The 17,459-nt window shown below is 44.0% G+C and overlaps 1 protein-coding gene and 1 pseudogene across 7 annotated transcripts in view; both read right to left on the bottom strand.

Annotated features, from left to right (window-relative positions):
- Positions 1 to 1,489, bottom strand: part of KIZ (kizuna centrosomal protein) — a 120,106-nt gene extending 118,617 nt beyond the window's left edge. For 4 of the 7 annotated variants that reach the window (XM_025399729.1, XM_025399728.1, XM_025399730.1 and 1 more), the window contains exon 1: positions 1,260 to 1,489. Coding sequence is in view for 3 of the 7 variants with exons in the window: in XM_025399727.1 (XP_025255512.1) it covers positions 1,260 to 1,427 (168 nt within the window). In the remaining 4 variants the exon portion in view is untranslated. The remainder of the gene's footprint in view (positions 1 to 1,259) is intronic. The other 3 variants (XM_025399725.1, XM_025399726.1, XM_025399727.1) reach the window with 1 other exon arrangement.
- A 12,290-nt stretch (positions 1,490 to 13,779) lies between these two features.
- On the bottom strand, positions 13,780 to 14,254 carry LOC112633688 (annotated as a pseudogene).
- Positions 14,255 to 17,459: the final 3,205 nt, after the last annotated feature.

Here is a 17,459-nt window from a genome sequence, read left to right as displayed (position 1 = left end):
GGACTATAAACAGCCAGGTGTTCCTAGCACAGGAAACAAAAATAACTTACAATTAATAGTTCAGAAAGAATGCCATTTATGAGTGCTGTAAGAATGCCAAGAGTCACAAAAGTGAGGGAATCGGTTGAAACTGGGAAAGCTCTGCAGGAATTGATTTATTTTTAAAGTTAGAAATTAAGAGGTCACTGATATAGGTGAACGATGATATGTCAGAAAGAAAATAGGATGTGGAAAAGGAGTACAAGGTAAAAGAAAATGCTAATGACAACTAAGGAAGCCTGTTGTAGATGCTCTGTAAATATCTGACAAGAACTAAATCTAGCATAAGATAAATGTAATTCCTTTACAAAATCACTTACTTCTGCCTTTATTTTCCATGTAATTATTGTTATCATTTTAGCATTGTCACACCCACAGCTCTCCTGTTCACTAGAACGATTTTGTAACTTTTAACATTCATTAAATGTTTTGTTTATCAAGAGATCCAAAAATCTATTTCCTTTCTTGTCAACTAACGAGATTTACAACTTCAATTAACTTAGCAGCTAAATAAGAGGTCCAGCAATTTATCTTTCACGTGGTTATTTATAGTACATTGCGTTATAATTTTCTCTCTATATGCACTCTTAGCTCTAGCTGTTTTCAGTGGTTCCCATCTTTCATATCTTAATCAAAGGCATCACGAACCCTCTGGAAGCTGGACTTCTCTGGCTGGAAATTTCATCCCTTCGCTGGAAATCTAGCCAGCCCTCGCTCCCCTCAAAAGTCTCCTGAGTTTAAACAGGGCACATGTTTGACACACACACACACAACCGTTTGCGTTCCAGGACCTGTCATCATTGATGCAGTGCAGCTGTCACGGCGGGATGACAATTTGAAGAGAGAGTTGGGAGGGGGCCTGTAAAAGGGGGCAAGAGAAACTCATAAGGCTTGATGGAGAGTGACAGGCAGAAGAACTCCCACTTTCACTTCTGGGCAAATTCTGTGACGCGGCCGCATTCTCAAACCGGAGACCAGGCTTTAGCTGCTACTGAAGGGGGCAGGGGGCGGTCTCTCACCTCTCTCCTCTCCCACCCCCAGTACAGGGGGTGGCTCTAGTAAACGTTGTCCTCCAGGCCCCACTGGGAGCCTGGGGGGCGTTTCGCGCGGGCCTGGACCCCGGGGAACCTCGGGCGGGGGAGCGGGAAGGAAAAGCGGGCAGGGCACGCGGAAGACCCTCGGCGCGGGCCGACTCCCCACCCCCACTCCAGTGCCCTTACCTGTCCCGCAGCCCATGCTGGAGTTGGCCCAGCCTCTCGTAGTAGTCGGGACTCGACAGAGGCACGGACGATGCGAGGGTCCAGTTCATGCTGCTGTCGCTGTGCCAGCTCAGCACAGCCTCTGGGCGGCCGTTGGGCCGAGGTTGCCGGAGGAGACCGCCCCACCATGCACCGCGGGTAAACACCGCGCCGGGCAGCCTGCAGGAGGCGGGGCAAGACGCCGTGGGGGCGGGGCGCCGCTGACGGACGGGGCGGAGGCCGAATTTGTGGGGGGCGGGACGAATAACTGCATGGGGCGGGGAAGAGGCGTGGTAGAGGCGGGGCGTCGTGAGGCAGGCGCTGGGCTACGTGAGGCCCCGGCGGACCACGTCGGAGGGGTGGGCGCTCGGGGCTCTCTCCTCTCCCCATTGGCACCCGCGTCTCCTTTCCCGTCACCTTCCAGAATTCGCACAAACTACGTTAACGTTGCAAGGCTCAGTCCCTCCCTTTCTTCCGTCTCTCCTCGCTTGCTTTTCCTCGGCCTCCTTTCTTGCCAGGATTTGTTGAGTGCCAGGCACTGTGCTAAGCTTGTTCTATTATATCAGCACTCAAACGCGACACAAAACGCCACACAAAAAAAAGACAAACCCTCAAATGCTAAACAGCTGTGCTCAGCCCCGACAGTGGACCAACCCCTTACTCGAAAATCCGTGCTGAATCTGAGGATGTGTTTATTGTTCCAGGTGCCAGTATCGTTGGCGAGAGGGAAAAGTTGCTAACTAGTTGCTTGGGAAGCAGACGTTTGTGCAGACAGCTCTAATGGACAGTGCTCCTAATGTCTTGTAGGATCCTCTAGCAGGAGCCCTGGATTCCCTATCCACGTCCCAGCTGCCAGGCCGTCTGCAAGTCACCCCAGGTTTCCTCATATGTAAAATGGGAGGCTGTTAACACAGGATTAGTTTAGGATTCGATTGTTAATATGTGTTAGTGTTTGTAAGAGGGCCCAGCATATAGAAAGCATCAGGTTTTATTATCGTCACCAACGTGGGGAAAAAGCTTCCTGAAGGAAGCCAACCATATTCCAAAACCCACTGGGCAGAAAAATTAAGCCTCAGCCTGCCTGCCTGCCTGCCTGCCTGCCTGCCTTTTCTTTTCTTTTTCCTTTTTTTCTTTCTTTCTTTTTTTTTTTTTTTTTTTTGAGACAGAGTCTCACTGTGTTGCCCAGGCTGGAGTGCAGTGGCGTGATCTCGGCTCACTGCACCTCTGCCTCCCGGGTTCAAGAGATTCTCGTGCCTCAGCCTCCTGAATAACTGGGATTACAGGTGTGCGCTACCACACCCAGATAATTTTTTTGGGGGGGGAGTATTTTTTGTATTTTAAGAAGAAACGGGGTGTCACCATGTTGGCCAGGCTGGTCTCGAACTCCCGACCTCAGGTGATCCACCCACTTTGGCCTCCGGAAGTGTTAGGATTACTGGCGTGAGCCACCATGCCCGGCCTGTAGAGTTTCTTTAGTCTCTTATTCTTCACTTCTTTTGGTTTCTTTCCTATGCCATTAATTTTACTTACACATACAAGGTGCAAGGTGTGACAAACTAAAACTGTAAGAGAGATGGAACACTCAAAGGCCAACAACACAAAACTGTGATTTTACTCAGCCTTCTGTTCACATTTGCCAGGTCCAGGGCAAGAGTGTGAATGGAGGCCCTCATACCGTCTGCCTAAATATTAAATTATAATTCAAGATAACAAACTGTAGGTAAAATATGTGTTCTCCTCTCCACTTTGACCAATATGCCTTCTTAAGAACCTGGAAAACCAGGGTGGAATATAGTTTGCCTGCTTCTCCAGCTCCCCCCAACCCCATTTCCCACCCCAGGCTCAGTTTGCACTGTGAGGGGTCTCATACACAGGCAGGGATGTGTGTGCCTGCCTCTTCTCCTCCTCCTTGTCCAGCCAACAAGTCCCAACTCTGCTCACATCCCCACCTCAGCATCCTCTTGGCCTGGCAGTGAGCATGCCAGTGATGGTTACCCTTGCAGGAAAGACCCAGCCAAGAGGTCTTTTAAAGCCTTAGAAAGCAGCTTAGGTCCCTTTGAGCAGGGAAGGTAAGGGTGTTGGGTACTTAGAATGTGTTCTAGGAGAACATGTGTGTGTATGTGTGTGAGCACCCCAGGTGGGCCTGTCATCTGGCCCTGGGACCTCCTTGCCTTGCGTGGAGCAGCATGGGCAGACAAGGGCTAGAACAGACTCTGTAATACACAGAAGCCAGGGCAGAGGCCTTTTTGCCCTGGTCTAAGGGTAGCACTGATGCGACTTTTATTTAGTTGTTATTCAGATTATATCCAATTGATTCAGTGGTAACGTGCAAAGGTTTATTTTAATGAGTTTAGTGTAACTTACATTTTACTACAACCCTGGCAAAAAAAAGAAAAGCATAAAATTTTTAGGATATTGTATTTAGGACCATGCTCCCAGGTTAGTTTTTGTTGTTGTTGTTGTTGTTTTTTAAGAAAAAGAATCCCCAAACAATTAATGTAACTATTTTCAGCAAGTAGCACAGAGTAAGGCAGATGAGGCAGTCATTTAGCACCCCAAATTTTTATTAGGCCATTTTAGAAGAACCTAAAATTAAATGTAATTAAACAGTAAATAGATAATTCAAAATAATTATAATTTGCATCCTATGGTTGATTCATTAATGACGTATGACAAATCTAGATGTGGGATCTCCTTTATTAACAATAACACACAGCAAACAAAAGGAATATTTCTAGAATATTTATGCTAAAATTATGCATTTTAAATGGTGAAAGGCTTTCAATAAATTCTGAGTTCTTCACTTTGAATATTTAATTTGCTAGAGGCCTCTATTTTAATATTTTTCTTCAAACCCTTTATTTAGCTGAGCTGATTTCTGTAAGCAGCCCTGCTTTTGGCTCACTGGACCAAGGGTCATCAAGTCTGCCTAGATCAAGGCTTCCTCTAAGTCCTAGAATGTCTTAGCTAGAATTTAGAGGGAGTCTATCCCCACCCCATTGTTTTACAGGGGGAAAAGGGTTCAGGGCAGATAAGGGACTTGGCCAAAGTCACATAGCTGGAAATCTACGTAATATTAACGAGTCTGGTCCAAAATATGGATCCCTAGTGGTCCCATTAAGCAAACAGCGAGGGAAGCCAGAGTTTCGGCCCAGAAGTCACATGAATCTTAGGGTGAACCAAATGAAATTGTTGTTTTTGTAGCTCAAAAACAGTTAATAAGTGACAAATTGATTTTAGAAAATATATTGAAATTAGAATTGTTCGTATATTCTAATTTTGGGAAATTCTAATTTCAACATATTTCCATATATGTGTATATGTACATTACATTTACCAGTTTATTATAAGAATATCGTAAAGGATACAGATGAAAAGATTCATAGGGTGAGGTCTGGGGGAAGAGGTGTAGAGCTTCCATGCCCTCCACGGGCACACCAGCCTCCAGGAACCTCCTTCACATGTTCAGCCAGCTCAGAAGCTTCCTGAACCCCGTCCACTTGGGTCTTTTATGGGGACTTTATTGGAGAGGCATGATCAACAGTTGTGTAGAAATATGATTGGACAAAGGGGACATGATATAATACTAATTGAGTGGGGAAACCCAACAAGTGCTGTTCCGATTCCTCTCGGCCTGTCAATGCAGCAGCAGTTTTATTTTGTTTTGCTTTGTTTTGTTTTGAGATGGAGTTTCGCTCTTGTTGCCCAGGCTGAAGTACAATGGCGTGATCTCAGCTCACCGCAACCACTGCCTCCCGGGTTCAAGCGATTGTCCTGCCTCAGCCTCCCGAGTAGTTGGGATTACAGGCATGCACCACCATGCCTGGCTAATTTTGTATTTTTAGTAGAGATGGGGTTTCTCCATGTTGGTCAGGCTGGTCTCCAACTCCCAACCTCAGGTGATCCGCTGGCCTCGGCCTCCCAAACTGCTGTGATTATAGGCGTGAGCTACCATGTGGTCTGGACTGCAGCAGCATTTTATATTTTAAAATGCACACACCATGCCGCTTTTAATTAAATCATGTATAAATCATGTATAAGTGACAGGCTGTAGGTGCTGACATCACATGTGAACAATCTTTGAATGCCAAGATTCTCCTCAAAAATCAATAACCGCTTGGATATTGTATTAATTTGCTAGGGCTGCTGTAACAAAGCACCACAAACTAGGTGTCTTCAACAACAGGATTTATTGTGTTGCAGGTCTGGAGGCTAGAAGTTGAAGATCAAGATATCCGCATGGTTTGTTCCTTCTGAGGGCTGTGGGGAAGAATCTGCCGCATGCCTCTTTCATGGCTGCTGGTGGTTTGCAGGCAATCTTTGGTGTTCCCTGGCTTGTAGACACATCATTTTGACCTCTGCTTTCATGTTCACATGGCGTTCTCCCTGTGTATGTGTCTCCAAATTCTACCTGTTTATGAAGGCACCAATCATATTGGATTAGACGCCCACCCTTCTCCAGTATGATCTCATCTTAACTAATTACATCTGCATTGATCCCATTTCCAAAGAAGACTACATTTTGAGGTACTGAGAGTTAGAACTTCAACATATGTATTGTGCAGGGGACACATTTCAATCCATGATAGATATGAAACTAGGAAAAGATTTCATTTTGCAGCCATTTTGCAGAAATATAAGACATTGCATCCTAACCCATTAGAAAATTTGATCTAGAAGTAGAGATGAGGCGGGGCAAAGTGGCTCATGCCTATAATCCCAGCACTTCAGGAGGCCAAGGCAGGAAGATCACTCAATTCCAGGAGTTCAAGACCAACCTGGGCAACATAATAAGATCCCCTGTCTCTACAAAATTTTTTTTTTTAAATTAGCCAGCCGCGATGGCACCCACCTGTAGTCCCAGCTACTCAGGAGGCTGAGGTAGAATGATCTCTTGAGCCCAGGAATTCAAGACTGTAGTGAGTTATGAGCCATTGCACTCCAGCCTGGGCAACAGCCAGCCTGGGCAAGACTCTACCAAAATAAAAAAGTAGAGACAAATCAAATGTAGGAAGTTGGGGGAAAGCTGTGATGTCCATGTATGAGTATGCCATTGAAATGTACCCCTTCTCTCACTGAGATGTACACTGGTGCAAGCATTCGTAGCCTCATTTAGATCTATGACAGTCCTTTGAGGGCACCAAAAGTTGAAGCAACTAGCCCAAGATCACACTATCAGTGTGTTCTTGTCAAACAAATGGTAGTGGTAGGATTAAGAGTGGTAGGATTTGGACACAGGCCTGTTCCAATTCCGGAGTCCATCCTCTCTTATATATATTCTATATATATGTATCCTTTGCCTTGATCCTCATCATTTGAAGCTACCTATATTTTTTATTTTCCTTGTATGAGATGTGTAAAATATATACTATGTGACCCAGAAGGATTTTTACAGATACACGGTTCATGTATTGGGAATAGCATGCATAGAATATATTTTTCCACATGCTGTGATACAGCATGATGTGTTCACCATTCTGGTTAATTTCCTTCTTGGAACTCAGAAAGACTGCATTTATCATCCTTGCTAGCCGTTAGGTGGATCTACATGACCAAGTCTGACTAGTGAAATGTAGGCAAAAGTGATGCAGCCACTTCCAGGCCTGATCCCAAAACATCCTGCACAATCTTCCTGTTTCCATTAGTTTCCTGGCTAGATGCAAAGAATCCACTGGAGAACTCTGAGGCTCTGGAAGAAAAGTGACTGACTGCAATAAGCATGGGACTGTGACTTGAGCAAGAAACCAATCTTAATTGTGTGGACTGACTGATATTTTAAGGTCATTTGTCTCAGCAGCTGGCATTGCTTATCCTGACTAATACACAAGCATTCCATGCAGAAATTACACAAATGCATAAAAATGTCTTTCCATAAAATTCTCAACGAGGATTTATGTGACTATCAGGATGGTAATAAAAACCTGGAACAGTAATATTAAGAGCCAACACTCAAGGACAGAGTCCCAGATAATGAAGCCAAGGCTGTAATAAAGAACCAGTCAGAGAGACTCTGTCCAATAGGACTTTCTGCAATGATGGAAATGTTCCATTCTGTGCTATCCAATCTGGTAGCCATTAGTCATACATGGCTATTGGGCAATTGAATGTAGCTAGTGCAACTGGTAAATTGAATTTTTAGTTTAATTTTTATTTATTTATTTATTTTGAGATGGAGTCTCACTCTGTCACCAAGGCTGGAGTGCAGTTGTGCAATCTCAGCTCACTGCAACCTCTGCTTCCTAGGTTCAAGTGATTCTCCTGCCTCAGTACACTCTAGTAGCTGGGATTACAGGTGCATGCCACCATACCTGGCTAATTTTTGTATTTTTAGTAGAAATGGGGTTTTGCCATGTTGGCCAGGCTGGTCTCGATCCCCTGACCTCAGGTGATCCACCCAGCTCAGCCTCCCAAAGTGCTGGGATTACAGGTGTGAGCCACCGGGCCCAGTCAAATTTAATTTTAGTTTAATAATTAAAATTAAAATTTAAGAGGCTACATGTAGCTAGCAGCCACTGTGTTGAACCATGCAGATCTAGAGATAAAGTGGAAAGATAGATAAACGTGGCACAGGGAGAGGGAGGACATAAGTCACTGGGAAGTGGAAAGATAAGAATAGAAGGTAAGATGCCATACTTGCTGGGAGATTGATATAGTTTTGCTCTGTGTCCCCACCCAAATTTTGAATTGTGATACCCCTGTGTTGAAGAAAGGACCTGGTGGGAGGTAATTGCTATTCTTGTGGTAGTGAAGGAGTTCTCATGAGATCTGCTTGTTTGATAAGTGTCTGGCAGTTTCTACTGAGAGCTTGCTCTCTGACTCTCTCTCTCTGTCTCTCTCTCTCTCTCTGTTTCTCTCTCTGTCACGCGCCTGCTGCCATGTAAGACGTGCCTTGCTTCCCCTTCACCTTCTGCTATGATTGCAAGTTTCCTGAGACTTCCCCAGACATGTGGCAATTAAATGTCTTTGGTTTATGAATTACCCAGTCTCAGGTAGTATCTTTATAACAGTGTGAAATGGACTAATATAGAGGTGATGGTCATCAAGAGGAGAGGTGTGATGGTGAATCTATTTTATGTGTCAACTTGGCTAGGCCATGGTGGTCAGTTGCTTTATCAAACACCAGTCTAGACATCACTGTGAAGATTTTTTTTTAGATGTTGTTAATATTTGAAGCAGTAGGCTTTGAGGAAAATAGATTACTCTCCAAAATGTGGATGGGCCTCATTCAGCCAGTTGAACGCCTTAGGAGAAAAGAATGAAGTCCCTCACAATCTCGTGAACCAAGGCCTAAAAATAAATCTCTCTCTCTCTCTCTCTCTCTCTCTCTCTCTGTCTCCATATATATATATATACACACACATATATGTCCTACTGGTTCTGTTTCTCTGAAGAACCCTGATGAATACAGGAAGACATGAGGTTACTAACAGCACTTTGCTCAAAGGCATTTGTTTTTTAAATTAAATTAATTTGATTTTAAGACAGGCTCTCAGTCTGTCACCAGGCTGGAGTGCAGTGGCATGATCGTAGCTCACTGCAGCCTTGAATTCCTGGGCTCAAGTGATCCTCCTGCCTCAGTCTCCCAAGTAGCTGGGACAACAGGTGCGTGCCACCATGCCTGACTAACAAAGACATTTATAATAACCAATTTAAAATAATAAGAATTGGGTGTAGATTCCAATAAATAAAAACATGGATTTCCTCATTTTATTTCTTATCATATAAACCAACAGTTAATATGTGGGTCCTGGCCGGGCACCGTGGCTCACCCCTGTAATCCTAGCACTTTGGGAGACCGAGACTGGAGGATTACCTGAGCTCAGGATTCAAGACCAGCCTGGACGATATGGTGAAACCCTGTCTCTACTAAAAATACAAAAAATGAACTGGGTGTGATGGCACATGCCTGTAAGCCCAGCTACTAGGGAGGCTGACGCAAGAGAATCACTTGAACCCAGCAGGCGAAGGTTCAAGCTGAGATGACGCCACTGCACTCCAGCCTGAGTGACAGAGTGAGACCCTGTCTCAAAAAAAAAAAAAAAAAGTGAGTCCCTAAAATAGTTGAGTTCTATAAAAGCTAAATAACAGCCAAAAAATGGAATAATCAAGTAGTTAACTGCCTCTAGCTAGAGACTCACTACTTAAATGTGATGGGCTCAATCTGTCTCACAGCTCTTATATGCCTATGATTTCCACTGAAGTCCTTGAATTGGGCTTCCATGAGGTATCCAGCATTATCCGTTTGTAGACAAAGAGGAATCCTCAGAGGAGACAGACTTGAAGCACCAAATCTTTGCAGTCTTTTCTCCCTGCAGGACTGGCCCGTGGCGTGGTGTGCCAGGCAGGAGCAGCTCTGCAGCCCCGCAGCCCTGGGTGCATGAGTGCAAGGCTGTAGGTGCTGACGTCACATGTGAACAATCTTTGAATGCCAGGATTCTCCTCAAAAATCATTTGGTGAATTTCTTAATCGTTTGCCACTTGGATGCACTTCTCTTCAGGGTTCAACAAGTACTCCTAACTACAAGGGTTGGAAACAAAGGGATGCTCTAGGCCTGTTCTTACAATTCACAGGCAGGTTAAAACAAAGGGTTTGCATAATAAATACCACTTATTTGATGGCTATATGTTTATGTCTACAAGGTGACAGGGCACTGCATGTAGAATGTTCCGCTTCTCGTCTGCAGTTATTCACAGTCTTTGTAGAAATATTGGCTTCATTCATTCCTGGGGCACACCTCAATGGTGACTGCTACACAAAACACTCTCCCTACACTTAATCATCAAACATACGCCATTGTGTCCTCGAGAAGCAGTCAAATGCAAGGGTTGGGAATTTGGGCTCAGGTGCCTCCTCTGCATGGTATACTACCACTTCTCTTACAACCTGTGTGACCCTGGGCAGATTACTTACCCTTGCTGTGCCTCCAATTCCTCATCTGTGAAATGGTGATCATAAGAGTGCTTTCCTCTCAGGGTCATTGAGAACCTTAAATGTGGTGATCTGTGTGATGCACTTGGAATCATGCCTGGTAGAATTATCCCTCAACCAACACAAGCTAGCATTGCTTCTTAGGGAGACAAGAAAAATATCCCTTTGGGAGGTAAAGCAAGTCATCAGAGGTAATGGCCCAAATTCCGCGTTTTATGACTTTGTCTCTCAAAGGCATTTCCTGAGCTTCATCTCTGTCCTTTTCATCAGTTCTACTGGTTCTGCAGTCACCTGCCCACGCAGGGTCAGGTTCTGGTCACCTGAATTCATCACTGATGACTCAGTAGGTGACATTCGGTTGGGAACCTCAACCTGGGATTCAGTTTTACTCCTTTTGTGTTAACCCTGGCAGTTGAGATCTCAGCCCATCAGCCTCAGGGGTAGAAATCAATGACACGCAGGCAGCACCATGTTGTCTAAAGATCATGTGCTTCAGATTTAGTATACTTGACTTCCATTCCCAACTCTGCCTCTTAATGACTGTGTGGCTCTGAGCACATCTCAACATTTTGAATATCTCATTTTGCTCATTTCTAAAATGAGGACAATAACATTTTTATTTATGAAGTAATTGCAAGGAGTAAATGAAATAAATATTTAAGACATTCTTAGCACAGGCCTGGCCCGTAGAAAACACTCAATAAACAAATGGTTCCAACCTCTCCCTGAGGACAAGGAAGCATTCTGAATTTTCTAGAACTTCTAAAGGTAACCAAAGAGGAATGGTGATGGGTTCATTTTGGTAGAGGTTGTGCGTATGTGGTCACATGCGTGTGTGTCGGTAAATACCATCCAATAGCTAATATGATGGAGCCTCACTTTGTGCCTGGTTCTTTACATGTATTGGCCCCATTTTCCAGATGAGGAATTTGGAGCATGTCAAGGTTAAGCCACTCCACCAAAGCCACATGACTCGTCAAAGGAGGGGTGGAGTTACAACCCATACTATGTAGCACCAGAGCCGTAATTCTCAACTACTATATTCTACTCCTTCTCACAATGGCAGGTGTTTGTTGGAGCAGTGAAACTGAGGCAGGAGAGGCTGTGTCATATCCAAGGTGGGCCACTCTGCAGGAGTGGAAGCTGGGGTGGACCTGTGGAGGTGTTATGGGGGCCTTGCTTCTTCCCAGTGGTGGACTTTTTGGGGATTAATTTAAACTGGAATCTTTTTGCAAGTATTTTAACACCATGTTCTATGACAGCAACTTGATTATAGACCATTTTCAGAAATAAAGGCTGCCTTATATTTCTTCGGCATCCCTCAGCTGAGTTCTGGGACCAGAACCCAGGCCAGAAGACCACCCCAAAAATACTGGCTGATGGTCGGGTGTAGCAACAAGAAGTCAACAGGATGTTTTTAAAAATTGAGATATAGTTCACATTTGATGAAATTCATCCTTTGAAAAAGTAAAATTTAGTGATTTTTTGGCATATTCACAAAGTTGAACAACCATCACCACTATTAATTCTAGAACATTTCACCGCCCCAAAATGAAACCCTATACCTCTTAACAGTTATTCCCCATTCCTCTGTACCCCCAGTCCCTGGCTACCACTAACCTACTTTTTATCTTTATTGGTTTATCTATGCAGGAAATTTCATACAAATAGAATTGTACGATAAGTGGCTTTGTATCTGAAGAAGCCATTATTTTTAATGCAATAAGGTGGTCAATGTAGAAGCCAGCTTCCATCATGGCCCCTGTATTAGTTTGTAGGGCTATCATAACAAAGTACCACAAATTAAAAGGTTTAAACCACATAAATAAATTTTCTCACAGTTCTGGAAGCTAGAAGTCTGCAATCAAGGCATCAGCAGGGTTGACTTCTTCTGAGGCCTCTCTCTTTGGCTTATAGATGGCCATCTTCTCCCTGTGTCTACATGATGTCCCTCTGTGTCTGTGGCCCAATCTCCTCCTATAAAGAACACAGGTCATATTGGGTTAGGGCTCACCCTGATGACCTCATTTAGCATTTGCCATGATTTGGTTCTATGCCCTCACCCCCCAAATCTCGTGTTGAGATGTAATCCCCAATATTGGAGGTGGAGTCTGGCGGGAGATGATTGGATCATGGGGGCAGACCTTATGACTTGGGGCTGGGTGCTGTCTTCACAACAGTGAATGAGTTCTCACAAGATGTGGCACCTCCCTACCCTCTCTCTTGTTCCCATTCTGGTCACTTGACATCTTTGCCTCCAATGTGATTGTAAGTTTCCTGAGGCCCCCCGAGAAGCTGAGTAGATGCCAGCATCATTCTTCCTGTAAAGCCTACAGAACCATAAGTCAGTTAAACCTCTTTTCCTTATAAATTACCCAACCATAGGAATTTCTTTGTAGCAAGGTAAGAACGGCTAATAGAATCTTAATTACCACTGTAAAGAGCCTATCTCCAAATATAGTCACATTCCGAGGTACTGGGAGTTAGGACTTCAACATGAATTTTGAGGGGATACAACTCAGCCCGTAATAGTCCTCCAATATTCCTTCCCTTGGAATTCATGCCCTTGTGTAGTCCCCTCCTGCATTGTATCAGGGCCAACCTGTGTGATGTTATATGACTTTCAAAGATGGCTCACTTGGAGGTAAACAAGCTACCTACTGTAAGGATACCTGAGCAGTCCTGTTGGAAGTACCACTGGGAGAGCAACTGAGGCTTCCTGTTAACTGCAGTACCAACTTACCAGCCATGTAAGTGATGACAAGTGAGCAATTAGACTTAGCTGGAGTTAGACCCTCCAGCTCTAATTTTCAGATGACTACAGCTCTAGGCAAAATCTGACTGCATCCTCACAAGGGATCTCAAGAGAGAACTAAACAGCCAAGCTGCTCTTGAATTCTGACCCCCAGAAACCATAAGATAATACATTATCATATTCTTTTAAGTCATTAAGCTTGGGGATGATTTGGTAGGCAGCATTAGATAACTGATACAGTTGGGGTGGGATGGTGGTGGTTCAAAAAGTCAATGATTATTATATACCCACTCTCTTTCAACCATAGAATCATATGTGGGAGTCTACTTCTTCAAGGCTCACAAGAGCTCTGCAAAATGTGTGTTATTATCCCTGTTTCATTGAGGCTCGGGAGGTTAAGGAACTTGCGAACTTGCTAACTATTTAAATCTAGTCCAGCCTTTCTCCAAGATCTGTATGTTTTCTACTGTATCATTGGGACCCTATCGTAGGAGATCACCACTCAGGGATGGTGTTATGTACACTTGCTACCACTTAGCAGCAACAAGAGTCACCCAAAATGTGTTTCATATTTAATGTTTGTATTCTACTTTGGAAAAGTCACCATTTTGCATTCAACTCTTTTTGCATTCTTCTCTTTTTCTCTGTTTTTCTTTCCTTTCTTTCTTCATGTGTGTGCATGTAGGTTTTAGTCTTTAAACCAAAATGACTTATTGTATCACATGAATCTGTGGGTCGACTGAGCTCATCTGGATGGCCTGGTTCACTTTTTTTTTTTTTTTTAATCCAATCTTTATTTAAAAATCAACTCTGCCAGCTTAGCGTTTTCTACCAACTCGGGGAGCTAAAACTTTCACAGGCTTCACAACTTTTTGCTTAGGTGCTGCCTTTGTAGGTGCCTTAGCAGCAGCCATTGCAGTCTTTTTAGATGCTTGCTTAGCCTTTTTTTGCTTCCTTAGCAGCCCTGATAGCTTATTCTCGTTGATCCTTTCTAACTTCAGGTTTCTGATTCCTCTTGGCCATTATATCAGCAACAGACGCACCAGTAATGGCCCTCTGGAATTTGACCGCGCAACGGGTTCTTTTCTTTTGAACTTCTTCTGACTGTCCCTTTTTGTGCTTCATTCTGTAGAGAACAGTGCAGTTTATCTGTCGAGGATTCCTCTTGGAAAGGAACACCTACTCGCATTTTGAATTAAGAAACTGGAAAACCTTCCCATCGGTCCTGGCATAGCACCTCCCGTGTCCGGAGTAGAACTTGTACCTGCTGAAACTGCACAGCTCAACCTTCATGGCGGCAGCTCCACGGGAGGAGGAAAAAGATGGTAAAGAGAACAGTTCACATATTAAGCACATTGAACCAGGAGCTTTGCTGAGGCTGCAATGTCCAAGATAGCTTCACTCTTGTACTGCGGCCTTGGTATAGATGTTGGCTGGGCCTTTCTTTCCACATTATCCCATGTCAGTCAGTGGTCTAGTTTCTTTCTCTGGTGGCTGGACTCCAGGACAGCTTTCATATATTTTTTCATTATTATAATATTTTTGAAACAATACATCATAGGAAATTCAATTGTGAAAAAGACAGCAAAAAATGTCCCTCTCATTCCTGCCACAGGCCTTCCAGTTTCCTTTTCCGGAGGTAATGAATTACCAGTATCTTACTTGGCCTTCCTGAGTTATTCTAAGCACACCTTTGTCTATCTGTGTATCTCTACATTTCCAAACCCAGCTACTATAGCATTTAAAATATGTAAATAGCAGCACTCTTTACACACTGTTCTGCATCTTGTGTTTTTGCTTGAAATATCTTGGAGATCCTTCTGTATCAGGATATGGAAAGCTATAGATCTACCTCATCCTTTTAAACAGTTATGTAGAGTTTTGTTTTGTGGATCTTACATGAGGCAATTTATCTAGTTGGTTCTCTTTTGATGAGCATCTTTTCATTTCATATACCATGATATTGACAGTGATGGCATTTAAGATAGTAACTTCTATTTAACTTTTAAAATTGACTTAAAATATCATGGAGTAGGCATCTTTCTAGTATATCACAGCACCGCCACCCTATAGCATTACTAATAAGTCATTTGTCAAATATACACATGTGCCTTGCTTATGGAAACATGTGGTCTAGTAAATGCTGCTGACCGGTACCTCTGGGCTTTTCAAAACTTGCATCATTAAGTCATACTTACAGCTGTGCACCACTACTGAAGGCTCCCTTCCCCCATAAGATTTTAAAATATCCCATATCACTACTATTTCATTATCTTTAAAAAATTATCCCTTCTTGGCTTCAGTGACCCGCACCTCAGTCACCCTTTCAATCATTTGCTGATTATGTTGCTACTTGAATCCACTCCGAAGAGTAATTCCTAATACCAGCCTTAGGATACAAGCATGGCACGCAGAGGCAGTGCTGGACTATTAGTGTCCAATTATATACTGCTGGATGCTGTGTTATCATTGCTTCAAGTGCATTACTCCCACATGTGGTAGGACTAAAGAACATAGTCTAGAACCAGAAGAACTGGGCTCTAGTTCTAGTTCTGCTACTAACCACCTTGATCATTTGTCAAATGACCTATCTTGTTTTTGATTTCCCAAAGCGGATCCCAAGACAAGGTTTAGGGGCATAACTAGTTTATTTTGGAGGTTATCCCAGGAAATGGTTGAGAGACAGGGACCATGAGACAGAGAAGGGAAGGAAGCAGATTTAAGAGACCTTAATGGGCAGGTTACCACCAAGGACAGCTGTGACTCAATTCAGCTGGGGACCTCTAAGGGACTATGTAAGGATGGAACAGAATCATCTTGACTGAGGGATGAGAAAGTAGGTTTTTGAATCTATCCACTCCCACCACTCACTGATAGAGGGTTGCTCCTTAGGTTAACTCCTGCTGTGGTCTGAATGTTTGCATTACTCCAAAATTCATATGCTGAAATTCAATCCCCAGGGTTTTTTTTTTTTGAGATGGAGTCTTGCTCTGTTGCCCAGGTTGGAGTGCAGTGATGCGATCTCGGCTCACTGCAATCTCTGCCTCCCGGGTTCAAGTGATTCTCCTGCCTCAGCCTCTCGAATAGCTGGGATTACGGGCATGCACCACCACACCCAGCTAATTTTTATATTTTTGGTAGAGACGGAGTTTCACCATGTTGGCCAGGCTAGTCTTGAACTCCTGACCTTGAGTCATCCGCCCACCTCAGCCTCCCGAAGTGCTGGGATTACAGGCGTGAGCCACCACGCCCGGCCCCCAGTGTTTTGATATTAAGAAGTGGTGCTTTTGGGAGGCAGAGCCCTCATGAATGGGATTAGTGCTCTTCTAAAAGAGGCCTGAGGGAGCCTGTTTGCCCCTTTTGGCCTTCCACCATGTGAGGATGCAGCAAGAAGATGCCATCGGTGAAGTAGTGAGTCCTTGCCAGACACCCAATCTGCTGGTGCCTCAATCTTGAACTTCCCAGCCTCCAAAACTGTGAGCACTCTGCTTTCCTGTTGTTTATAAGTTACCCAGTCTAACATATTTTGTTACAGCAACTTGAACTAACACAACTCTCTAGTATTTCCAGTCTTGCTTGCAATCTCCCAAGTAGTCCCAGCACCAGAGAACACCCTCAAAAGGCTTTCTGGCCTTTGTTGTTGTAAGATGAGAGCAATGCTCTTTCCAGCTCTCTTTTATCCCCAAGCAGAACCTGAAGTCAATGGGATGAATTTTAAATAGAAGGTAGAGGGGCCAGGCGCAGTGGCCTGAGCCTACAGTCTCAGTTACTTGGGAGAATTGCTGAGCCCAGGAGTTCAATGCTGCAGTGAGCCATGATCGTGCCTGTGAACAGCCCCTGCACTTCAGCCTGGCCAACATAGCGAGACCCTATCTCTTAAAAACATAACAAACAAACAAATAGAGGGAATGAAATTGTGGTCTAGAAGTGACATTATAAAATTAAGTGAGAGCCTCAGGTCAACTGGATATTGCAAAGTGTGTAGAGCAATGAAGATAGCAGTAAGTTGAAATTTTCTACCACTTTGCACTCTAACACTCCATGGGATTCCTTCTCCAACATTCTTTTTTATTATTATTTATTTATTTATTTATTTATTTGAGACAGAGTCTCGCTCAGTTGCCCAGGCTGGAGTGCAGTGGCTCGATCTCTGCTCACTGCAAGCTCTGCGTCCCGGGTTCATGCCATTCTCCTGCCTCAGCCTCCCGAGTAGCTGGGACTACAGGCGCCCGCCACCATGCCCGGCTAATTTTTTTGTACTTTTTTAGTAGAGACGGGATTTCACCGTATTAGCCAGGATGGTCTCGATCTCCTGACCTCGTGATCCGCCCACCTCGGCCTCCCAAAGTGCTGGGATTACAGGCATGAGCCACCGCGCCCGGCCCCTTCTCCAACATTCTTTAATCGCTTCCCTTTCTTAAGCTTCCTTGAATATTTCAGAGAGGAATTTCTCTATAGGAATAAATTTCTTTTTTTTTCTTTTTTTTTTTTTTGAGAC

This window comes from Theropithecus gelada, chromosome 10, assembly GCF_003255815.1.
Source record: "Theropithecus gelada isolate Dixy chromosome 10, Tgel_1.0, whole genome shotgun sequence".
In the NCBI taxonomy this organism is placed as follows: Eukaryota; Metazoa; Chordata; class Mammalia; order Primates; family Cercopithecidae; genus Theropithecus; species Theropithecus gelada.
The sequence above is the reverse complement of the archived record's forward strand: the minus strand, read 5'-3'. Positions and strand labels throughout refer to the sequence as shown.